Source organism: Lichenostomus cassidix, chromosome W, assembly GCF_008360975.1.
Source record: "Lichenostomus cassidix isolate B80296 chromosome W, HeHo_3.0, whole genome shotgun sequence".
Lineage (NCBI taxonomy): Eukaryota > Metazoa > Chordata > Aves > Passeriformes > Meliphagidae > Lichenostomus > Lichenostomus cassidix.
Genome location: NC_139510.1, coordinates 931220 through 956657, shown reverse-complemented (window position 1 = coordinate 956657; position 25438 = coordinate 931220). Strand labels below are relative to the sequence as shown.

At 46.5% G+C, this 25438-nt stretch overlaps 1 protein-coding gene across 2 annotated transcripts in view; it reads right to left on the bottom strand.

The window, feature by feature from the left end:
• Positions 1 to 25438, bottom strand: part of LOC146425285 (SMAD family member 2-like) — a 95504-nt gene that overhangs the window by 20731 nt on the left and 49335 nt on the right. Inside the window, exons 3-5 of one of the 2 annotated variants that reach the window (XM_085041630.1) lie at positions 5415 to 5504; positions 4080 to 4273; positions 3456 to 3590 (exon numbers count right to left, since the gene is read on the bottom strand). In XM_085041630.1, coding sequence (XP_084897756.1) covers positions 3456 to 3590; positions 4080 to 4273; positions 5415 to 5504 — 419 coding nt within the window. The remainder of the gene's footprint in view (positions 1 to 3455; positions 3591 to 4079; positions 4274 to 5414; positions 5505 to 25438) is intronic. The other variant, XM_085041631.1, reaches the window with a different exon arrangement.

Below are 25438 nucleotides of genomic sequence, written 5' to 3'. Positions count from 1 at the left end.
CTGGATCTCTCGGGCAGGTCCTTTGACTTTGCCCTTCTTGATGGTGAAACCAGCTTCCAGGAGAATTTGGATGATTTTCTCTCCTTTCCCAAATACTTCCGTTGCTGTGTCCCCCCACACAATGATGTCATCAATATACTGCAAATGTTCTGGAGCCTCACCCTTTTCCAGTGCAGCCTGGATCAGTCCATGGCAGATGGTGAGACTGTGCTTCCACCCCTGGGGCAGTCAGTTCCACGTGTACTGCACGCCCCTCCAGGTGAAAGCAAACTGAGGCCTACACTCTGCTGCCAGAGGAATGGAGAAAAAGGCATTGGCAATGTCGATGGTCGCATACCACTTTGCTGCCTTGGATTCCAGCTCGTATTGAAGTTCCAACATGTCCGGTACAGCAGCACTCAAAGGTGGTGTGACTTCATTCATGCCACGGTAATCTACTGTCAGTCTCCATTCTTCACTGGACTTATGCACCGGCCATATAGGGCTGTTAAAGGGTGAGTGAGCCTTGCTGACCACCCCTTGGCTCTCCAGTTCCTGAATCATCTTATTGATGGGGGCCACAAAGTCTGTCTGTGCGGTATTGCCGGCGGTGCACTGTTGCTATAGCGATTGGTACCCGCTGTTCTTCAATTCTCAGTAGTCCTACAGCAGATGGGTCATCTGAGAGACCAGGCAGGGTATTCAGTTGTCTTATGTCTTCTGTCTCTATGGCTGCTATCTCAAAAGCCCAGCGATGTCCCTTTGGGTCTTTGAAATATCCACTCCTGAGATAGTCTATGCCAAGGATGCATGGGGCGTCTGGACCAGTCACAATGGGGTGTTTCTGCCACTCGTTCCCAGTTAAACTCACTTCAGCTTCCAGTACAGTCAGCTGCTGGGATCCTCCTGTCACCTCAGAAATAGACATGGATTCAGTCCCCACATACCTGGATGGCATCAGAGTGCACTGAGCACCAGTATCAACCAAAGCCGTATATCTTTGTGGGTCAGACATGCCAGGCCATCGGATCCACACAGTCCAATAGATCCGGTTTTCCCTTTCCTCTACCTGGCTAGAGGCAGAGCTCCTCTAATCCTGGTTTTGGTGCATGATGCTCTCCTCCTGTAAATGTGTTCCCGAGGTCCCTTCAAGAGGATCAGTCATATTGTCATTCCCATGCTGTCTGGGGTTCTGTCCACAAGAGACTGGGGCAGTGTTGAACCTAGATGAGCCTTCTGAAGTGGATGTTTTTCTTTTCAGTTCATGTACCCAGGCTGCTAAGGAGGAGGTGGGTTTCCTATCCCACTTTCTCATGTCTTCCCCATGCTGCTGTAGGAAAAAACAGAGGTCACGTCACGGAGTTTGTCTTCTTTCCCTGGCTGGGGGACGTCTGCTCCTGATGGCAGAGACTCTAGTTGGTTTTGGTGAGGCATGGTAAATTCCTTCTTTGAACTCTTTCCTTAGTTTCTGGAGGCCCTCTTCAATCAAGCTCCAGACTTGCTCGGCCAGGTTTGTTTCCACCGATGAGACATGGGTGCGTAGTGGGGCACTGACGGTGTCTTCATAAATTCTCAGTTTGTTGGCTAACACACCCACCTTGTCTTCTCCTTCCCTCCACTGCAGTGTTGCCAGGTAACGAGAGTATATCTCTGGTCCGAGCCGCGCAAATCTTAGCCACATTTGTGAAGTGCACTGGACATTATCTGGGCTGTTAGGGAATCTCTCGTTTTCTGAGAAAATGATCTCTAGCACGGCCAATTCCCTCAGGCATCGGATACCTTGTTCTATCGTGCTCCGTTTCCTTTGGTGCATCTGGAGGTCTTCTTTACACAGGTATCTGTCCCGTACACTTGTCAGCAATCGCCACCAGAGGCTGAGAGTTTCCTGGGTTCTCCCAATCCCCTGGTCAATGACCACCTCCTGAGACAGGGATCTGAGTTGCCTGGCCTCACTTCTGTCCAGAATGGTGTCGTTAGCTGCGGCGTCCCAGATGCGGAGCAGCCAGGTCAAGATGGACTCGTTTGCCTACCGGGTGAATTCCCTCCGTAGGTCACGCAGCTCCCCCAGGGATAGAGAGCGAGTGATGATCTCCAGCTCTGTCTCTTCTGCTTGGTGAGATGGTCCTGCCGCATCCTCATCAGTCGCTATGCGGACTGATTTGTTCTTTGATTTCTTTTTCTGGATGGGGGCAACCGCTACTGGCTTTGGCTGTTCGGATTCGGCAATGGTCTGTGTTGAGACATTGCTCATTTGGTTCCTTTCCTCTTGGTGGCAGTTTACGTGGACGTGGTGCCTGCTGACTTGTTTCTTTTCTCCTCCTCTTCAAGAAGACGCTGTACAACACCAAGTATTGTTCTGTTTCTCAGCATGATGTACACAGTGCTGGTCACAGACAGGAAGATTATGCCATCCTTAGCATCCAGAGAGAACTCAATATTGTCAAAGACGGCTGTGCCTGGCCTGAAATGCTGGAAGAAACCGCTCTCTCCTCCTAGCCCCAGAAGGTGGGTGCGATTGCTGAGGAGGTCCCAGACGGAGCAGCTCAGGTTAGGCCAGGCAGACAAAGTCGAGTATATGTAACGAATGGCATTCATTGCCTCACAGGTTACCATGCAATAGGCATAATAAACCAATAGAGCAATTCTCATGCCATTCCCTGGTCACAACAGGAGCAATACGATGGGCAGATAGTTTCCCACTTGAGGGAAAATATAGAGGGTAAGATACAGTACCCACATAGACAGGCTGAGCATCGTAGTGATAAGATTTCTGTAATAACAATTATATTTCCGACTTTCCCTCAGATCGAGCCCCACATTGGGCGCCAAAATATGTGTTGGTTTGAAAACAAACCAGTGGGAGATCACAAGTCAAGATTGAAATTAAAAATAAGTGAAATTATACAAGGAAAAGCACTGACAAAGTCAGATACAACCTGACACCCGGTTAGGGTGGTGGTAGCAGTCCAACTCAAGTAGTTCAGTTGAAGCGGTGATCTTGTGAAGGTCTGGTCTCCAGCTGAAGGTCCAGTGGCAGCTTTTGTCCTCTGGGAACCCAGTAGACAGGGCTAGCTCAGGCAGTTCCAAGGCCAGGTTATATCCAGGTGGGAACACCTGGCTCCTCCCTCCTGGGCAGAGCATCCCACAATGGGATAAGTCCATGAGTCATGCGGTGGGTCCCTGATGGCCCATTATCTGTCATCCGGAGTGGATCATTAGCAGGTGATAGCAGCTAACGGCCCACAGCTGGTGGTAATAGAATACTTAACTACATCTATATTGCAACCTAGGACAATGGTGTTCTGCAAACAGCAATGTTCAGGAATTTCCATTGGAATTAATAGACAAAATCAATTCGATCTAACTTATTGGCACATCTTGCAATTAATTTGATCACTTAGGAGCATAAAATTACCATATTTGTTTCTGTGGCACAATGTTAAACGTACTGTTTACAGTGAAAGTTAAGAAAATACCTGGTATGTAATTGCTCTGTGGTTCAATTCCAGCTGGAAAGTTAGTGTTTTCAGGAATGGAATGGGTATAGTCATCAAGAGGTGGCAGTTCTGTTAGAATCTCAGTGTGCCGTGGAACTAGTACAGGAGGTAAGACTGGAAAAGCAAAGTTCAAAGCATTAATAAGACCCTCAAAATACACACTTCTACGAGCTAAAAGGAAAAAATATATATCTAAACCATCTAACACTTTCTTCAGATGTTTTGAAATTTTCTGAATCTCAGTACTGCTAGTATTATGGTTGTACTGCTAGTGGTATAAAAAGATTCCTGAAGTGCCTCTTGAGTAAGACTATTCCACATTAGCAAAGGTGAATCATCTCTGTTCTTCTCAGTCTGAGTTGTATTTAGCCATCTGAAAACTGCTAGCAGTCCTGGAAATGTTTATCAGGGGTAAAGGTATCTCCACATTCATAAAGATTTTTCAGTAAATTTACTATTAAAAACTATCAGGGTGGTTTTCTCAAAAGATGTATCTCTCAGAATCTTGTACTTTTGGCAAGAGAAAGCATCATCTTTCTCTTTTTCACTTATGCTGATCAAGTACATACAGATGCTATACAATGTCAGAAGTAGTCTTCCTACCTGGTGTCTCCACTCTCTGGTAGTGGTAAGGGTTTACACATACTTCATCCTTTTTAAGATTAAAAGCATATTCACAGTTTTCAATTGCTTTAAGTTCATGGTGACTGTGAAGATCTGGCCAGCGCCACAAACGACAGTAAATAACATGCGGCAATCCTTTACGATGAGATACTTGTAGACGACCATCGAGAGATCTGGAGGGGAAAGATGTTAAAAAGTTTTTACAGACTGCATGCTCTTAGTCACTCAAGCAACAGTATACACACATGGGATGGGTACTTTATTCATTTTCAGAATTCAGTGGATTGATACTGCTAGTGACATTTATACTCTTGTTGAAAGGCTTCAAATGTGATAAAAATTATCATATCAGTAGTCTCCTAACTTATATTTGAGTTGCTCAAATCATTGCCAGTGAATTTAGAATTCATTAAAGGCTACTTTACCTCCAAACAAGCATTTAGGATGATTGCTTCATATATTTTTTTTAAATGCAGAAGAGAGTTGTTAAAAAAATTAATAAAATCACACACTTAATGGTCCCTTCTGCTACTAAACCTCAAAGCTTTGCTGTGGCATAGATGCTTTATGGCTTTAAGTTTAAGAATTCCCACAGGACTACAAATAAGCCTGTAAGCAGTCAGCTGCCCAAGTGATCCACATGGCAGTATAACTGTAAATACAAAAAGCATGAATGCAGATCTTTTAAGGACTGTACAGTTTGTCTTCTTAATTTCGTCTGCCTTACTACCAGCTGAAATTGTTTTGCTAGTTTTAAGACAGACTGCATATGCTTACACAAATGCAGATGTTTATGATTGTCATGGGATGGGAGACAAACCTCAATACACAAATCAAGTAATGTGACATGAAAAATAAAGACTGTTTAGAATTTTCTTGCCATTAACTACTGAAGAATTTACAAACAATTCTTTAGTAGCTCATATCTGAGCCAATTAGCAAGATTTAACTGAAAGCTTGTGGCATACAAAGCAGTTTAAATATTTTGTAAGATTAGGCCTAAAGAATTAAGCTTCCCAACTTTGTTAATATAAATACCAAATCATATTAGAGCCTGCATTTAACATGTCTTCCCATTCTTTCAATAGCACTGGCATGAAAAATCAATATTGCAGAATTAGAGTTTCATTGGTCAAAACATCAGCTGATAACACTTGGACTTCTACACTGGCAAGCAAATGTTTTAAAATGCTGTACCATGAGAGGTCTAGGAAGCATTTTAGTCTATTTTACAGCTAAAGCATCCCATTACAGACCCTCCAAAGCCAATCCCTCCCACAAAATTTCTATGATGCAAGAGGGCAGAATATTCACCTGTTTTGTTCAGAGAAGCTGTAAAGGCCTGTTGTATCCCACTGATCTATCGTGTTTGGTGTACTCAGTCCCCAAATTTCAGAACAAGTGCTGTGCATAATAAATTGAAAACAAAAACAAAAAATTGATATGAATATGGAACATGGTTATTCAAAACACTATGGTGTCAAACGTGGAAAAACGCACAGAATACTTCCTTTCACATAGAAGATAGAGCATTTTTAGACTTGCATTTAGAATGACATCTCATGCTATATTTTCTATATGAAGGAGGCTATCAAAATGGAATAAGTGATTCAAGGCAAATGATAAATGTTTTTAAAAGTTGAACAAGTTCTCTGCTTTTAAGTATTCAATACAGCTGTAACATTACTTAAAACAGGCAAAACTACTTCAGCCTAGCTCTTAAAAAAATCAGTTTTAAAGGGTAGTTTCCGGGTTTGTTTCTTGGTGGTTTTTTGTTTGTTTTTAAACATAAGCTTCCCTAAGATTTCAAACAAATGCCATGTATATCTGAAACTGAACATCACAATCTAACTTTCAGGTACCGCCACTTAAGCATTAATCTCATTCTCCATGCATATATTAATTTGCTGCTTTCCCCAAAACAGGACAATTCAGACTTTAAAAAAAGCGCATTGTAGCTAATACTTCTCACTGTTTTATGTACTCTCCTTGATTAAAGAACTAAATATACTTTTCCACAGTATACAAAACACAGAATGTTTAATACAGTTTTACAGTATAGTATTTCAGTATTCAACTACAGTATAACAAACCTTTAATTGCTAAATCAAGGAGGAGGAAAGGAGAGACAACTAATTTTTTACCAAACTGGTTCAAGGACAAGATCACAACAGTAAAGAAAAAGGAGCCTTTAGTCATAGGCACAAACTAAAAGCAGCATCAGATTTAAACAAAGCAAGAAAATAGCATGGGTTTGTAAACAGAAAGCAGACTCAGAAGCATAAATCCAGCTCAGCTCTATCACAGACTTGCTCCGTGACCACTAAAAATGGACAGTTTAATTTTAATATAAGTGACATACAACTAGACTTCACACCTCATAAATGATGAGAATTTGGTTCACAAGCAACTTACATCTCCACTTCCTAATTACAGAGTCTGAAGTTTGACTGTCTGTTACAGTCCCTTTAAAATGAATAGCCTCTGAAAAGTTGCAACAGAAAGAAAAGCATGCAAGTTCACAAAACTCCTGGTTTTAAATATAGGTGTTGTGACTTAAACTACTAAACTTAGCTGATACAGTCACAAGTTTGGATTGAGTGCTTAGGGGAAGAAAAGTGAAGTAGGTATTTTTATTTCTCCTCCCTACACAGGGAAAATTCATTAGTATTATGAAACAAGAAGACATAAACATAAGTCTGGGCTACTGATTAAGGGAATTAATGGTTCTTATCCACTTCCTGCTGGTCCCAAACACCTTATTTTTAGTGCCATTCCAGGGAGGCTGAAATGTCCATGCAATTGAGCAGCAACCCAAATTAATAAACTGGCTATCTGAGCACAGAACATACACAGCAGAAAATTTGTTTTGAGAGTTACTTTTCATCTAGTGTTAGGGGCCTGGTCTGTCTTAACAGCTGGTCTGTCTTAACAGACCTATGAAAGTCTTTGAAGATAGAGGAAGTATTTTGCTGATGTTGCAAGAAAGCAAACAGCTGGCCAGAGAAAACCGGATATATTGCCCAAAAGTAGGAAATTACTTGCTGGCCAAAGAAAACAGGATATATTGCCCAAAAGTAAGAAACTGCGGTTTTAGTATATACCAATCATATAATGCATGCTTAGCTCATGTTAATAGCATGTAACCAATTATATAATTGCATGGCGCATGTACAAACCATATGTAGAGTTCCACGTCACGTTTACGGAAGGTAAAAAGCTTTAAAAGAAGCACTGCTGAAGAATAAAGTGGGATGGCTTTCTGCATCACATTGGTTTTATGTCATTCCCGTCTCGCATGGAATAATAAACCCTGACAACTGGTGACCCCGATGTGATTCGCAAGGATGGATTAGCTGCCGTACCAGGGTGATCGGGAGAATGTAAGGGATCCCGCCGGCCAGCTAAGGTAAGCTGGGCTGCCCGAGAGAGGCAGGAGCAGGCCTATGAACTGGCAAGAGCCAGAGATCGGCGGGATGGGAAACGCTGTATCAGCGATGGAAAGAGCAGCTGTAAACAGCCTGCTCCAGCTAACAAGCAAAACAGAGACTGAACTGAATGAAACTAACCTCTCAGCACTGTTATGATGGTGTCAGAGAAAAGGATTAATGATGCAACCTGATCAGTTATTCGATCTAAACGCATGGGAGCAAGTAAGGAAGGAACTCTGGGATAACGGTTAGAAACAAGGAGGCAAAGAAGCATGTCCCAGTGTGGGAGACTGTCACATTTATGGTTGAGCAATTAAAAGCAGAGACTCAAATTACCGCCACAGCAAAGCAAGCTATAGAAAAGGCTAAGAAGGATTTAAATGGGAAAGAACGGGAAAAAGTAGCAGAAGCCGGGAAAACTGACTTGCTGTTGCCAGAAACACTGGCGTGCCCCACCACTTGAGTGGAAAGGGAATTTTGGGCAAGACCCGAGATAGATATTGCTCTATGGGATCCCTCCGAGCTGCCCCCTCCTCCTCTTCCACCGCAGCCACCTCCGAAGACTTCTTCTTCACTGGCATCGTCCTGCCTCGGGGTGGGGCCGTCCCGCTGCTGGGGCCCGCAGCCGAGGCCTCCCCGGGCTCTCTTCCCCCAGCTGCCGCCGCCTCCCGAGACCGGCGGTGTGGAGACGAGAGCCTCCCCGGCCGCACCACCCACACCCCGCAGCCAGCGGCGAGAGGCGCCCGGAGCGCTCGGCGCTGGGTCGCGGCGGTGCTGCGGCGGGGCAGGATGAAAGCAAATGCTCGCTGAACTAGAGCTCGAGAGAGAAGAAGGAAGGAGAGCCGGAGCCCTTTCAGAGCCCTTTCCACTGCTGCTGCTTCCCGAAGCCACTTCCTCCGCCTGCTGGCTCCCCGAGTCTCTCGGTGGTACCGCAGCCCGCACTGCCGCATGCGGCGCTCCACCGCCGCCGGGGGTGGACCCTGCTGCCCTGGGACGCCGTCAAGCTCCAAAAAAACCAACAAAAACCTAAAAATTCTGCCTAAACACATACACACGAAGGTCCTGGGGTTCCTCTCGCGCCAGCACTGCGTGGAGACAGCACGGAGGGCGGCGTAGAGGACTGCATTCAGTTTGCAGCCGGAGCTGAGCACAGGAGCTGCCGCGGCAGAAAACTACATTCAGTTTGTGGCTGGAGCCAAGCACAGAGGCTGCTGCGGCCTCGAGCCCACGGGCTCGGTTGCTCGGGTGTACTTGTTAAACAGTATAAAGGCCTAAAATGACTGTGAATGCCACTAATATGCCAAGGGGCACCGGGCTCTGGCTAGGACTGGGGAAGCGTCCATCATCAAGTTGGTTCCCAGTGGGGTCCTTCTCCCCAGCCTGGCACAGTGCTGCTAATACTGCTAGTAGCGGCTGGGCAGGAGCCCCGCGGGGCCGGGCCGGATCTTTCCCTTTCTCCGCTGCACCCTCTTCAGCGCAGGGCGAGCACTGCCCCCCAGGCCCGCCAGGCAGCAACTGGGCTGGTTCTCACAGTTGCTGTCCCCGCGCTGGAGGCGCTAGAGCAGGGCGGAGGGCGGCAGCCGCCGCGGGTCCGTGGTGCCCGCCGAGATAGAGCTCCAGCCCAGCCCTGCTGCTTCCTTGGCGCCCCTCAGCAGCTCGGCCCAGCTCAGCGCTGCTCTCATCGCCTCACCCTGAGCTCTGCCGGAGCCTTTGCCGAGCATCCTGTCCGGAGCAAACCTCCAGAGAACACCCTGTTCTGCTCTGCTCCTGCTGCTCCTCTCCAGCCCCGCTGGGTGCACAGTGTACCCCTGCAGGCCTGCAGCACCGCCACACGACTTGCCCTCGCTGCACCTGCACTGCCAGCAGCAGCCGCAGGCGTCCTGTACCCTGCCCAGTGGGCAGCCCTGCGCCAGTAGCGCCAGGCACCGTGCCAGCCCCACCGGGCGCTGCCGCCCCTCGCTTGCCGCGGGCAGATGCCGCCACCCAGTTCATAGAAGCGAGTGTTGAGCCGGAGGCGAGAGTGGTGCCATCACTGCTCATCCTTCCCCGATGCAACAAGCGCAAGAATCACACGTTTTTACATCAGTCATCCCGTGCTTTACAGCACCAATTCCATATATCAAAAACCGATGCATGAGCAATTGTTGCATGTGCCAGAATAAGCCCTATACAAGATCTAGCTACAAGCCATCGCCGCTTTAGGCGTGCCAGTGACAATTAAGACCAATAACAGTCCTGCATATCGCAGCACGGCTGTAGCTACCTTTTGCAATAAGTAGAATATTCAGCATGTAACAAGTATCCCGTTCAACAGTACTTAAACACTATTTTACTATATTTTTAAAAGAGAGGGAGAGATCCCCGGCCAACATTGTAGCAAAAACCATTTATGTGCCTAATTGGCTAAATCCTCGCGCTGATGCAAACACTGAAGCTAGCATCTCCATTTTTTCTCATTTTTCTCAAAATCCATCTGATTTTTCAGAACATGATATACCCGTAGATGTTGGGAAGGCCCGTATAGACTATTAACCTGGGGAAAAGGTTATGCTTGTGTCGTTCCAGGACAAGACCATCACCCGTGCTGGTTGCCAGCCAAGTGGGTAAGAGCGCACATTACAACACCCGCCGAGCTGGATGTCATGCCCCGAGGCCCAGAGGAGAAGTAATCAGCAGCTCAAGCATGAACTAGTTCCTCTGCTGTGGACCCTATATGAAGTTTCAGGGTTCTCCATTTGCTTATTTCCACAAGGCCTTACTGTCAGACATCTTTGTTATGCAAGAGAATGCAGTGTGCTCGCTGCGGCCTCAAGTAAAGCGAGAAGCAGAGAGACCATGTGATGAAAGTGTAGAGCAAAGCGTAGAGTGTAGAGCAAAGCAAAAATAGCTAAAAATTTTATGTAAGGAATGTAAGAAAAAAGTTTGAGTAGGTGGAGCAAAGCAGAAGTGGCTGAAAATTTTGTGTAGATGTCATGGGTTTGAGACAGGACTCTTGCTAGGAGGATGTACGAAGAAGGGCAAACAGGCTTCAAGCTTAAAGTTGCAAAAAGTGTTTAATTACCTAACAGAATTGGAGGATAAATGCAAGGCAAAAATATACTTTTCATACATTATTTTGTTCACTCCCCCCCCTCCCTCTTACGAACCTATAGTATTCACCCCCTTTCCTCCTCTACAATCCACAAGCCAGGTGGGGGGGGCAGGGTGTGGGGTCTCTTTTCAGTCCACAGAGCAGATTCTCAAATTTACTCATCACCACAATTCTTCTACTACAAATACTCTTTATCTCTACTTGTTTCTCTCTCTCTTCAGACAGTTTTCTGCTCTCACCCCCACCCTCTTAAGAAGCAGTCTCTGCACTCACCCCCCCCTTTTTCCCTCTTTGCAAACTAGCAACACAGACAGGGGGCAGGTTGAGGGGTCTTCTGGTCAGTCCAATCAGGAAAAGAGGTTCTCTACTTAGCCAGGGGTCCTTCCCACTAGAGACAGTCCTCTAGGAACTTCTTTGGCGTGGGTCCAATCTCATGAGCAACATCCCGCCCGAATTTTTGCTGCAACATGAGTCTTTTGTCCATAAGGTGCTGTGCAGACTCTCCCGAGCTGAGGCCAGGCTGCTTCCATGCCAGGAGCAAAGCCTATCTCTCCTAGATGTTAAAAACACTTCGCTGATGTTTTGGGCCAATCAAAACCACCACATTAGAGAATGTAAAAAGAAAGTTTGAGCAAGTGGAGCTGTCGCTGTTGAGCAGCTAGCAGAGTAAAGAGGTCAGTTCTCAGTGGCAAGAAGGAAAGACCTTTATTGTTTTGATTTCATCATATATATAGAGTTTTCAAAAGTCACCCAGATTGGTTGGCCAGAAGCCTCCCCCTAGGCCTGATTGGCCAGGCATGCACCGTCCAGATCTTGGGACACTGTTTTTAATAACATCCAAACTTTATCTTTATTTATAAAACACAAAAAGAATTCTCATGGGAAAAGCCTGTGCTAGCCACATGGAGCAAAGCATAAGTAGCTGAAAATTTTGTGTAGAGAATGTAAGAAAAAAGTTTGAGTAAATGTAGCAGTGTTTATTGGAAAGTAGCTGTGTGTGGCCTGTAGTTCTCGCTTTCATGAGCGAGATAATCCACTGAGAACGTTGCGAGAGTTTATTGGAGATTTTTCTTCGAGCAATCAAGACCTTATACGGTTGTTTGAGATCATTGAGGCTAGGGAGCGAGCTTTACGTAAGTGGCAAGTACTAATAACAATACAACGAGCCAGAGCAAATAGAACCACTGTGATTTTACAAGCCCAGTGTCACTAAAACATTTTTGTACCAGTTAACTATATCTGATGGGCTGGGTATTGATGGGTGGCTCAGTGGCTGGGGTATTACTGGCTGGCTGAAAGACCTCTGTAAGTTAGCATTAATGTTGGTGTTGTTCCTTTTGGTAAGTAAGATTTTGCTGTGCTGTGCCCTACAGTGCTGTAACATGGTTATTCGCTGAGTGTTGGGTTTATTTGAAAGGAAAGGGGGAGATGTTAGGGGCCTGGTCTGTCTTAACAGCTGGTCTGTCTTAACAGACCTATGAAAGTCTTTGAAGATAGATAAGAGGAAGTATTTTGCTGATGCTGCAAGAAAGCAAACAGCTGGCCAGAGAAAACCGGATATATTGCCCAAAAGTAGGAGATTACTTGCTGGCCAAAGAAAACAGGATATATTGCCCAAAAGTAAGAAACTGCGGTTTTAGTATATACCAATCATATAATGCATGCTTAGCTCATGTTAATAGCATGTAACCAATTATATAATTGCATGGCGCATGTACAAACCATATGTAGAGTTCCGCGTCACGTTTACGGAAGGTAAAAAGCTTTAAAAGAAGCACTGCTGAAGAATAAAGTAGGATGACTTTCTGCATCACATAGGTGTTATGTCGTTCCTGTCTCGCATGGAATAATAAACCCCGACAATGTAGATCACTTCTATTCACTGTAGAGCTACATGAGCACTACAAAGGAGGAATAAGAGTATAATTGTGGACAGCAGCCTGCATTTATCACAAATAAAATTGTGAAATAAAATATGGCCTTTGACATTTTTCTGATTATGGACACGAATAAAATCTTGTACTAGAGAACTTTTTGTCTAGTAGAGGGCAGCAGAGTGTCAGATGAGAAGGCCCATTCTCTGATTTAGATCCAGCTCTTCAAAAGAGCTAACTCTCCTGAACAAGTTACATCTATCTCAGACACAGGCAGCATCACAGCTCTCTAGAAAGAGTGGGCAAAGAGGTATCCTGAGCATCACTGTATCAGCAGAGCCTATAGCCTCTCTTTTTCATATTCATAATATGTCTCTAGGATGGTAGACTGCCAGAAGCTGCACAAGGATTGAAATAGTTGCCCTGAAGACACACAAGGAGCCTGTGGGATGCCAGGGAGCATCCCAACGCTGCACTGTGTCCTTAAATATTTACCACTACTGCATGTAAGACAGACCATCACATACGTTAAATTAGAAGAACAATCAGCAGACACAAAGCCTGCTGCACATTAATTGACACAGTCAGCTCATTACCTTTGAGCAATGGATCCTTTATACAAAGCAGTGCTCCAAAGTTGACACTCTTACAGATTACATATTCCCAAAATTGTGGGGTGCATCACTGGTGTAAGCATGACATGCTGCGCATTTGCTGCACAAGACTTAAGACAGCATATGCAAAAGTAAAATTTCACAGTTCCTGACAAAGCATGATGAATAGGAACAATACTTTATATTGCTAACCTCTTCTCTCTATAAATATTCAAAGTATCAAAGCTGACAGCATATTTCATAGCTTACAGAAAGACAAACAGTATCCTGAAGTGACTGCAACAGAGTCATAGGTTGCAATGAAGCTCAGGACACCATGGAGAGAGGGCAGGCCAGGAGGTACAGAAAAAGTGAACAGTTAGAAGTTAGAGCAAAACTGCTCTAATATTCAGCAGCTTACATGACATGCTGTCTTCCAGTATGTATGTCTGCTTAGAGTTAGGATTAATAAAAATGTTTTACTGGTTCATCTACACTAATATACTCAACTCCAATAATCCGCAATCAAACATAGAGGAGCCTGCAGGAAATCAATTTGCATGATCAATAAAGTCAGCTCAAAATAGCTTTTTCTGTTCACTGGAAGAAACAACTTAGGAAATAAATAGGTCTCTCCACTCTCCTGCTCACATATAAGATCCATTGCCTGAGATGCAAGACTGTCCTTCCCACTACATCACCCAGACAGTAAACAAGGCCTCAATATTCACATGAATACACACTAAATCAGAATGAAATTCCTCACAACCCTAAAAAGCATACTTCATGCACAGCACTTCCATGAAAGACCACAATATATTCATTCATACACAAACAATAGCCTGACAGAGGGCAGACACATCTATTCATCCCAGAAAGGTGGTACTGGAAAGGTGACTGCATTCTGAAAGGTGTTTAAACAACCACTAAAACCCTCTGAAAGGGAAAGAGGAGTACAGAATTACTGTACCAAAACAAATAGGAGGTATTCTCTCCTAAACCTACTTTTCTGAAGCATCCAAAACCCCTTGTGATGTGAAGAGTCCTTTCTATGGCTTATTCCATAAATAATTTAGGAGAATCAAGGATTAACATCTGTATTCATAAGTTAAGTCTTGTCTGGAAACATTCCCATGCCCTGGAACATGAACATTTATGCTAGAAAGCAGCTAGGACATTCCCCAGCACTGGGCCATGCCAATTACTATTCTTCCACAGAATTCCCAGGTTTGTGAGTGGCACATCATCAGAACCACTTCAAAGATATTTACATATGAAGTACTAGAAACTCTATACAGAAGTTGCTAAGTATCGTCCCAATTCATACATAACTGCAGTTCCATTTTCTTCTTCTTCAGTCTCAGAAAGCAGAACTGTAAAGAAGCTTAAAAGGCACTGTGTTCAGTTGACAGCTTCCTCTTTACCTGAAGTGGTAGCACTAGAAAAATGGCAAATAAAACAGCATCATACTAGCCAAAGTCCACATTATACAGAAATCATTATAGAATGGTCTTGGACATTTAGCTTGCTTATTTGTGAAATATTACACTGAGCCACTAACATTTTTACTGAATCTTTCATATCTTTTAGAATCTACAGCCACTAACAAGTTTGCCAAGTCCATGTTCAAGACAATCTTCTCCATTAGTCTTTTTCTGCATCTTACGATCACAAGCCTTTCTTCCACTGAATCTAATTTGTCCACCCCAACATTTTCTGAGGCATTTGTAGTGCTGGAGCTGTGACTGAAATTAAAAATAATTTCAGTAAACCATGACAGTACCCCATTTATCTGTTTTAAAGTGGGATATGAAAGTTTTCAAATTCTAGAATTCTTATGCAAAGTCTTCCCTATAGATGTGAGCCTGACATTTGTTTTCACTCACATTTTCACAGAAAGACTAAACAAGAAAAATGCAACCAAAAATATGATCAGGTTTTCACTTGAACTAGACAAGTTACTTAGCACAGGGACACAAATACCTTTATACAAGCCTAACATTTACAGGACTTACTACCTTGACTTACTACCTTTGTCAGGGGGGTAGAAAAGAGGTGCAGAATTTGCTTTGAGAGCTACACCAAGCTATCCAAAAAAGAGTTAGAGCAGTAAGAAATGACCACTAGATTCATAGAGTTCCATTTTCTCACAACAAATGGGCAAATGACAATGCATTAACATTGCTCATGGCTGCTTGTGTAAAATTTGCCTGAGAAAACAGGTTGAAGCCTGCAGATTGAAGATCTGTACCTTGCATACTAATTGGTTTTTGGTTGGGGTTTTTTGTGGTTGGTTTCTTTTTTTGTTGTTGTTTTTGGGGTTTTTTGTTTTGTTTGCTTGTTTTTTAAATCTTGCTATGTAAGATCTTACATCTAAGACTTCACACAACATACAGAGCAGGAAACCAAGGCAAGAACACCACTATATTGACTTCAGCTCTGGTTCATCACTGGTAAAGCTCCTGTGAAGACACTGTCCCATTACACTCCACTGATACTAACTTTGAGAAAAGGATCAATGAATTGATGGATGAAAGAACAGAATCCTTCCTCTCATACAAGTTATCTTCTTCCTGATGTACCTAAGGTTCAAGAGTAGCTAGGAGGGAAACATACCAAACCTTTGGAACTAGTTCAGAGAGGGTCTCAAAGACAACAGTAATAGGAAAGCCTGATTTGACAAGCTTAGGTGTAATATAGATAAAACAAAGTCAGCTATTAAAAAAGTTCATTGGCTTACATACAGTATTGTATTCAGCACAGACAGTTCCTATCAAGTCTGCCAAATTCCACCTTGGACTTCTGGTGGGCAGACTTTGTCCTGTTTAGGACATTTATTGACAGAGTCCCTTGGGAGTCAGTCCCGAAGGGCAAATTCATCCAGGAAGGCTAGATGTGCTTTAAAAATGAATTGTCAAATATTCAGGAGCAGGCTGTCCCCATGTGTAGAAAGACAAGTAGTCGGGGAAAAAGACTGGCCTGGTTAAACAGAAAATTTAGGCTGGAACTTGGAGGGAAAAAAAAAATCTATCATTTCTGCAAGGAGGGTCAGATAACTTGGACTATAAGGATGTCATGAGGGACATATATGGGGAGAAGATGAGAAGGGCAAAAGCCCAACTAGAACTTGATTCGGCTGCTGCAGTTAAAGACAACAAAAAGTTTCTATAAATACATTCGCAGCAAAAGGAGGGTCAAGGAGAGTCTCCATTTATTGAATGCAGAGGATAGTGTAGTGTCAGGGTATGATGAAAAGGCAGAGGTATTTAATGCTGCCTTTGCCTCAGTCTTTAATATCAAGACAAGTTGTCCTCAGAATAATCAGCTCCTGGAGCAGGAAGGTAGGGACAGGGAGCTGAGTGAAGCCCCCATAATCCAGGAGGAGATGGTTAGTGACCTGCTATGCCAATTAGATACCCACAGGTCTATGGGTCCAGATGGGATCCACCCCAGAGTAATGAGGAAACTGGCAAAAGAACTTGTGAAACCACTCTCAATCATATACCAGCAGTCCTGGTTAACCAGAGAAGTTCCAGCTAATTGGAAATTAGTAAACATAATGCCCGTCTACAAGAAGGGTTAGAGGGATGATCCAGGGAACTACACGCCTGTCAGCCTTACTTCAGTTCCAGTCAAGGTTATGGAAGAGATGATCCTGAGTGCCGTTACATGGCACATGCAGGACAATCAGTGGATCAGGCCCTGGTCAACATGGATTTACAAAAGGAAGGTCCTGTTTGACCAACCTGATCTCCTTTGTCCTGGGTAACCCCAAATGTTATTGTATTCCATATCTATCTGTGCCCAAAATTGTTACCGTCTCTTTAAGACTGCAGCACAGCCAGAAACACAACAGCGGGGCAGAGGGTGCCCCAGGCTTTTAAAAGTTGGAGCATGCAGGGAGCCCTCTCTCTCTTGCCATTTTGGCTCTCTCTCTTTTGCCTTGTAGCTCTTGCTCAAGGCAGAGGCTCCCTTTTGTAGTTTATTTTCTGTTTCTCTCTGACCTCTGGAGGGGGTTGTTTCAGGCAGGTTTCTGGACTCACAAAAGTAGAAACCCAAGAAGCTGCATTTCACAATCAAAAACTGTTTCAGAGTAAAATTTGCAATACCTGTCAGCAGTGCGAAGCCTGAGCCAGTCTGGGGTTGGGCTGCCATTCATCAGTGTCTGAGAGTCCATTTTCTTCCCCCCCATGAAAGCAGGGACCCGAGACAGTAGCGCCACAACTGGCAAAATCCGGCAGGCGGCAGCAAGCGGTAGCACTGACCCCCACAAACACCAGCAATTTTCACCTGCCACTAAACTGCTTCATAAGCTCCTACCTTCCCGTCTTTTTTTCTTCCAGGGGCAAGGGTGCACCAAGCGGGGTTTGTCTGCCATCTCCCTTTTGTCTCACGGACCACACAGTCACCTGCAGAGCACGCCATCTTGGAGGGAGGGCTGCTGCTATCTTTTGTCTTTGTTTTTCTACACATGGTCACCCGTGGCAGGCACCATCTTGGGGAAGGAGACACTTCGCCATTTTGGGTTTCTCTTTGTTCACTGGGAGTCTGCGGGATTTCAGCAACTTTGTAACTAGTGACTATAACTTATTTTTTGCCTGTTGCTGTTTCATTTTTTAGTAAACTTATTTTTTCACTTATATCTACTTGTATTTGTTTCTCCTTATTGGTGGAAAGGGATTCATTAAAACTAAAGAGGTAACTCATTTCAGAGTGTCCACCTTAAATTGTCTTAAACCAAGACACCTTCTATGACAGTGACCCACTTAGTAGATGAGGGAAAGACTGTAGATGTGGTCTATCTAGAGTTCAGAAAAGCATCTGACACCATCTCCCACAGCATCCTCTTGAAAAACTGGCTGCTCGTGGCTTGGATAGGTAGACTCTTTGATGGGTAAGAAACCAGCTGGATGGACAGGCCCAGAAAGTTACGGTAAATGGAGCTAAATCCAGTTGGTGGCTGGTCACTAGCTGTGTTCCCCAGGGCTCATTTTTGGGGCTAGTCCTGTTTAACATCTTTATTGATGTGGCGATCAAATGTACCCTCAGTAAATTTGCAGACAACACCAAGTTGTGTGGGAGTGTTGATCAGCTCAAGGGTAGGAAGGCTCTGCAGAGACACCTGGACAGACTCAATCAATGGGTTGAGGACAACTGCATAAGGCAAAGTGCTGAGTCCTGCATTGGGGGCTCAGTAATCCCATGTAACACTACAGGCTGGGGGAGGAGTGACTTGAGAGCTGTTTTGCAGAAAAAGACTTGGGGGTGCTGGTTGACACCCAGCTCAATATGAACCAGCAGTGTGGCCAAGAAGGCCAATGGCATCCTGGCCTGTATAAGAAATAGTGTAGGCATCAAGACTAGGGCAGTGATTGTCCCCCTGTACTCAGCACTGGTGAGGCTTCACCTCAATTACTGCATTCAGTTTTGGGCTCCTCACTTTAAAAAGGACATTGAAGTGCTGGAGCATGCCCAGAGAAAAGCAACAAACTTCAGGAAAGGTATAGAAAATATGTCTTATGAGGAATGGCTGAGGGAGCTGAGATTGTTTAGTCTAGAGAAGAGGAGGCTCAGGGGGACCTCATCTCTCTCTACAATTACTTGAAAGGAGGTTGTAGGGAGGTGGGGGCCAGTCTCTTCTGCCATGCCTGCAGTGAGAGGACCAGAGGAAATGGACTTAAACTGAGACAGGGAAGATTCAGCATAGATATCAGAAAAAAAATTTCACTGTTAGGGTAGTCAGGCATTAGAATTAGCTTGCCCAGGGAGGTGGAAGAGTCACTGTCCTGGGAGGTGTTCAAGAGGCATCTAGATCTGTCACTGAGAGATAGAGCTTAGAGGTTACATTGGTAGTGCTGGGTGGTATAAGGACTTGAAAGGCACAGTTGCCCATCTTAAACACTGTCAAGGCCACGGAAAGAACTTGCCAAAAGCCACAAGAACAGGAACTTGAGATAAGCATAGAGGGGAGGAATTGACGACAGGAAGGCGCTAATTCCAGGCCTGGCAGAGGTGAGAGCTGGCTAGCACATGCTGGTGAATGCATCCAGACAAAAACTCTAACCATAAAAAACTGTGGAAAATGAAGCAACTGCTCGTACATGCATCACCCCAAGTTATAGGAACAGCACTGTGATTACAGCATGGATACCCAGAACATGGACAGTGTAAAACTGGTACCCCCAGAAGAAAGACTCAGTGACCCCCACAACGAAGAAGCCCAGGGTGAAGGAGGACCCAGGGTAAACTTTAAAATCCACATGTGGTGGCTATCATCTGCTTTGTCCTCTTTTCTCTCCCTCTTACTACCTACATTTTTCTCTCCCTCTCTCACCCGCTCCTCTATTCTGCCATCCCTCTTCTCTCTCGCTTTTCTCCCTCTCTTCCTTTCTCTCCCTCTCCTCTCTCCATCTTGCTGCTCCCTTCTCTCTCAATTTGTTCTCTCCTCCTTTCTCTCACTCTTGCATTTCTCTCCCCCTCCACCCTTCTCTCTCTCACGCCTTTCTCTCCCTCTCTCTCTCCTCCCTTCCCTCACTCCTTTCTCCCACTCTCTCTCTCCTCCTTTTCTCCTTAACTCCTTTCCCACCCTCCCTCACCTCCAGACACTCTCTCGCATTTCTCCCACTCTCCTTCACTCCCCCCCTTTTCACCCTACCTCTCCTGCTCTCTCTACTTCTCTCCCTCTGAATAACTCTCTCCCTCCAACTCTCTCTGACTCTTTCCTCCTCCCCCACCCTCTCTTTCTCACTATCCTACTCTCCCTCGCCCTCCATCTTTCCCGCCCTCTCCCTCCCTTTCTCCCCCTCCCTCTCTCCTTCTATCTCACCCTCTCCTTCTCTCTCACCTTCCTTCCCTCTCTCCCTCTTTTGCCCCCTCCCTCTCGAGTTCTCCCTCCCTGTCATCCTTCTCTCTCACCATGTCTTTCTCCTTCTCTCCTCCTCTCTCCTTCTTTCCCCTTCTCTCTGCCTTTCTCCTTCATCCTCCTTCTCTCCTTCTCTTTCTCCGTCTCTCTCCTTCTCTTTCCCCTTCTCTCACCCTTTCTCCTTCTCTCTCCCTCTCTTTCTCTTCTCCCTCCTTCTCTTTCCCCTTCTCTCTCCCTCTCCTTCTCTCTCATTCTTTCCCCTTCTCTCTCCTTCTTTCTCCTTCTTTTTCCCCTTCTCTCTCCCTCTCCTTCTCTCTCATTCTTTTCCCTTCTCTCCCTCTCTTTCTCCTTCTCTTTCCCCTTCTCTCTCCCTCTCCTTCTCTCTCATTCTTTTCCCTTCTCTCTCCCTCTCTTTCTCCTTCTCTTTCCCCTTCTCTCTCCCTTTCTCCTCTTTCCCCTTCTCTCTCCCTCTCTTTCTCCTTCCCTTTCCCCTTCTCTCTCCCTCTCTTTCTCCTTCTCTCTCCTTCTATTGCCCCTTCTCTGTCCCCTTCTCTCCCTCTTTCTCCTTCTCTCTCCCTCTTTCTCCTTCTCTCTCCCTCTTTCTCCTTCTCTCTCCTTCTATTTCCCCTTCTCTGTCCCCTTCTCTCCCTCTTTCTCCTTCTCTTTCCCTCTCTCCTTCTCCCTCCTTCTCTCCTTCTCGCTCCTTTGTTGCAGTGGATTGGCCCCATGTAATTCCCTGCTTTTGTCCCATTTATGATTTATGTTCCAGAATGTTCCCCCAGCAAAACATTTTATTGGTTTAAAGCTTTGTACCCTCCCTCGCAGTACGGTCACTGGTTTGTACCCCTGTCCTTCCCCCTCGGACCTTCCCTGGTTGGCCCTTCGGGGCTGGACACGCCCTGTTTTCCCCCCCTTTTTAACACTGTGCAGCTTTTGTTCTGGGCTTTTGCGTTCCGGATTCCCGCCGCCTCGCTACCAACCCCCGTTCTCCGCCCTGCTTGCCTTCCCTGCAATCCTACAATAAACCTGCTGGAATCCCAAACGCAAGAGCCTACGCCTCCTTCGTTTCTACCACTTTCCCAATGCGCAACCATCCCCCTGGGTGCGGCACTCGCCCGTGTGCGTCAAAGCCGCGGGGCGTCCGGACCATGTTCAGCACGACCGATCGCCTTTCGTTGCTGCTTTTCGGCGTTCGGCCACTTTTCGGAGGGCAAAGCAGCAAATGGTGCATTGGCTGGGAAAATAAGACTTGCTGAACACACTGGAGCCGGCGTGACCTGTCCCGTGCAGCCTTGCCACACCGACGAGTCATTGCCGCTGCAGAAATAGCAGCGCCGACCCCTCCATGTGGCAGCCGCTCCCGCACCCGCTGCCTTGCCACGCGCGGAGCTGCGTTGCCGGCGGATCACGCTATCAAGAGAAACCACACTGCCGGTGAGAAGCGCCGCCACCCCTGCCCCGCTCTGCACACGGCAGTTCCACCCGAGCCAGGCGGTGCGCTGCCGCCATCTTAGTGAAAAACGCCGTGTGCCGTTCTGAGCGCAGCGCCAAAGACAGCCCGTGCTGCCCTGGTGCTGTAATCACTGCGATACCATCTCTGCCGTGAAGCGGACATCTTGTGTGTAGGTGTAGCGTTCCCGGGGGACCCAGGAGAGACTTTTGGAAAAGTCCCCATTAGCAGTTGGGAGTACCTGCTGTTAGCTGAACTCTGTTGCTGCGGGAGCAGCGTGACATCAGTGCTGTAGGGACCAAAAGAGCGGAGATCAGCCGTCAGCCCGCGGGAGACAGCTGCAGGGAAGCTGTCGAGTTTAGGGTAAGTGTCTCAGCACCGGGGTGGGGAGGGAGTTTGCCCCGCCGGTCCTCCGAGGGTGTAGTGATCCGCGGGTGGCCCTTAGAGACCCAAAAGTGGAGACAGGGCCCGCTGTTCCCCAGCCCCTTCTGTTTTAATTTCTTCATTTTTCGGTGCGGCAAGTGTAGAACTCTGAAAGTTAGCCAGCATGGGTTGTGGAAATTCCCGGCTGCCTGACCCTCAGACAGAGGTGTATATTAACCTCCCTGCTTTGGTTTCTCCCCCTTCCTCAGATCCCCCACGTTCCCCCTCGGACTTTCCTTCTCCTCAGTCTCCTCATCCCTCTAACCCTTTTAGGGGGGAACAAGAAACCACACCCCGTCACCAGATGCCTGGTTGCCACCAGCTCCAGGGTGCTTCCCTGTCCCCCTCTTCCCCTCGTCTGAGCAGGACTGCGCACCCTGCTCAGTCATCTAACCCAAATCCCTTCACCTCACTCTTTTTCTCCTCCCCTTCTCCCTTTACCGGACTAGACAAACATGGCGCCAACCACGTGTCGACTCCAAATAGCTACTGGCATGTTATCACCGACCCGAGCTGCCCACAAAATGGCGGCGCAGAGCCCCCTGGGGCAGCTCCTTCTCCCCATAATCCCTTCTGCTTTCCTGCCCTGAGCCCTTCCATCACCTCAGCACCGCCCCTAAACCCCCCTCCCTCAGTGTCGTCATTCCCCGCCCCTATTACATCAGGGGGCGGGGCGGCAGCGAGGGAAAACCTCACCCCTGAGTTCCCAGGCTCAGGTTCCCACGCTGCATCACCTACCGGGGCCGGAAGTGATGCCGCGGGGGGGGGGGGGAGGAGTGTGTTTGCTGCGCCGGCATGTCATGGCCAAGAGGGCCCCAGCCCTACCCCACAGCATAATCACCCTAGCCAACCGAATGCAGTGAGCTGGCAAGAAATTCCATTCAGCCAGATGAAAGAGTTGTGCAAAGCAGCGAAAGAATATGGGAAAGATTCCTCATATTTTTGGTCTTTTTTGCAAACCATGCTAGCATCAGAGGCAAAATGCCCCCACGATATCAAAGCAATTATAAAGAGTATATTGACAAGTGCCCAATATAAAATGTGGAAAGAAGCCTGGAAGGAGAGAGCTCAAGCTCTAATTGGCTTATACAAGGGGAACCCTGAGTGTCAAAACTTGACGCTTGACTGCTTATGTGGGGAAGGAGACTGGAAAAAACCTCTTGATTAAATAGCTGCTTTATCCCCCTCTGTGTTATCAGATTTAGCCAAAGCTGCAGAGCAAGCCCTAAAGCTTGTCCCCACCAGTTCTGCATCATTTCTACCTTACACCTCCATCACACAAAACCCTAATGAGACGTTCATTGATTTTGTTGATCGGCTTACTATCGCCATTGAAAGACAATTCATGGGAGAGGAGACTCAGGAGCAAGTTTTGTTAAAAAGCGCTATGCTTAATGCAAACGATCGTTGTAAACAAATTATCAGCCCTCTTTCTTCTAATCCTCCACTCACCATTAGCCGGCTCATCGACGCCTGCATGCGAGTACCGGTAGACCTAAATTCAAATACCCCTTCCAAACCTCCCCTGGAAACCTCTAAAGCTTTCCCTGTGAACCAGAGAAAGCCACCTAAACCTCCTACCACCCCTATTGTCTGTTACCAGTGTAAGCAACCTGGTCACATAGCCAGATTTTGCCATGTGTTCCTACCAGCTACTAATGACAGTTCTATGAGTTATGTGCCTGCAGAACAGATGCCATCACACCCGACATATACCAATCAAGCCTACCAGCCAGGACCAGCGCAGCAGCAACCACCTCCTGCCTGCACGTTCCTAGTGCTGCCACCTCCTGCTCAACCGGCTTGGATTCCACCTCACACCGCAGGAACCCAGCCAAAAAACTGATTGAAGAGTGCGGAGGGGCGTCACATGTAGACACAAGTAACGTCGCTGCCTCATCAGACCAGCTCACGGTAATGATGTCACTAAAGGACAATAGACTGGACACTTCTAATTCGTTACAGGCCTGGTGGACTGAGCAGGCTAATTCACAGAGGCCTTATGCCACTTGCGTGTTATCTAACCAGGACACATCTACATCAGTAAGGGGGCTAATCGATACAGGGGCGGATGTTACTATCATTTCTAAGAGCGCGTGGCCTTCACATTGGCCCTTGCAAACCACCACACAATCCATCAGTGGGGTGGGGGGGCATTCTCCTGCACAACAAAGTGCAGAGAGCATTGTCATCGTAAGTCCTGACGGCATGCCAGCCCGAGTCCGGCCGCTGGTAATGGATGCTTCATTTAACCTTTGGGGCCGAGACACCTTGTCTCAATGGGGGACTCAAATTCATATCCCATCTCTGGAGTTGGGTTTTTAGCTGTGGCCACTGATGAGCGCACTACCCCACGCTTAAATTGGCTTAGTGAAACACCTGTGTGGGTAGATCAGTGGCCCCTTTCAAATGACAAATTAAGTGCTCTCGAGTCCCTTGTAGAGGATCAGCTTGCCAAGGGCCATATTATACCAACTAATAGCCCTTGTAACTCCCCCGTTTTTGTCCTCTGAAAACCTAATAAAAATGAGTGGAGGCTCCTCCACGACCTCTGTAAAATCAATGAGGTTATTGAGGACATGGGGCCTCTGCAGCCTGGGATGCCATCAGCAACCATGCTCCCCCGGGAGTGGAAGCTAGCAGTAATAGACATCAAGGATTGCTTCTTCCACATCCCCATTCATCCTGAAGACGCCCCTAGATTTGCCTTTTCAGTGCCATCTTTAAACCGTGAAGCCCCAATGCGCAGGTACCACTGGACAGTTCTGCCGCAAGGCATGAAAAACAGCCCCACCATCTGCCAATGGTACATAGCCAAGGTTCTCACCCCAGTCCGCCAGCAATCCCCAGGAGTGATGCTGTACCATTATATGGACGACATCCTCATTTGTGCACCTGATGATGAATGTTTAAATGTTACTCTGGCACTGACTTTTCAAGTTCTCTAGGAAGCAGGGTTCCAGATACATCTGGAGAAAATACAGCACTCCTGCCCTGCTAAGTACCTTGGCCTGGTAATCAGGGAACAGACTATTGTGCCCCAGCAGCTTTCCATCCAGGACAATCCAGGAACCCTGCGGGAACTCCATCAACTCTGCGGGTCCATCAACTGGGCTCGCCCACTGCTGGGGATCTCATCGGAAGACCTAGCCCCCCTGTTCAACCTACTGCATGGCAGCGAGGATTTGGACTCCCCACGTTCCCTGACACCAGAGGCCCGAGAGTGTATCGTACGTGTACAGGATGCCATGACCCAGAGACAGGCATACAGAGTCGATCCACGACTCCCATACCAGCTCATCATCTTGGGGGAAAAACAATACATACACGGACTAATCTATCAGTGGGACAGTGAGCTGATGGATCCACTACTGATCATCGAGTGGGTCTTTCTGCCTCACCAGGTTTCCAAAACTCTAACAACATTACAAGAGTTTGTATCAAGGGTAATTATGAAGGCCAGGTCTCGGCTTCATGCCCTGGCAGGCCAGGACTTTGCATGCATTCAGGCACCATTCACAACTGATTATTTGGAACACCTGATGCAATTCAGCGAAAATTTACAATTTGCTCTAGAGGGGTACTCCGGGAAGATTCAAATTAGTCACGGAAAA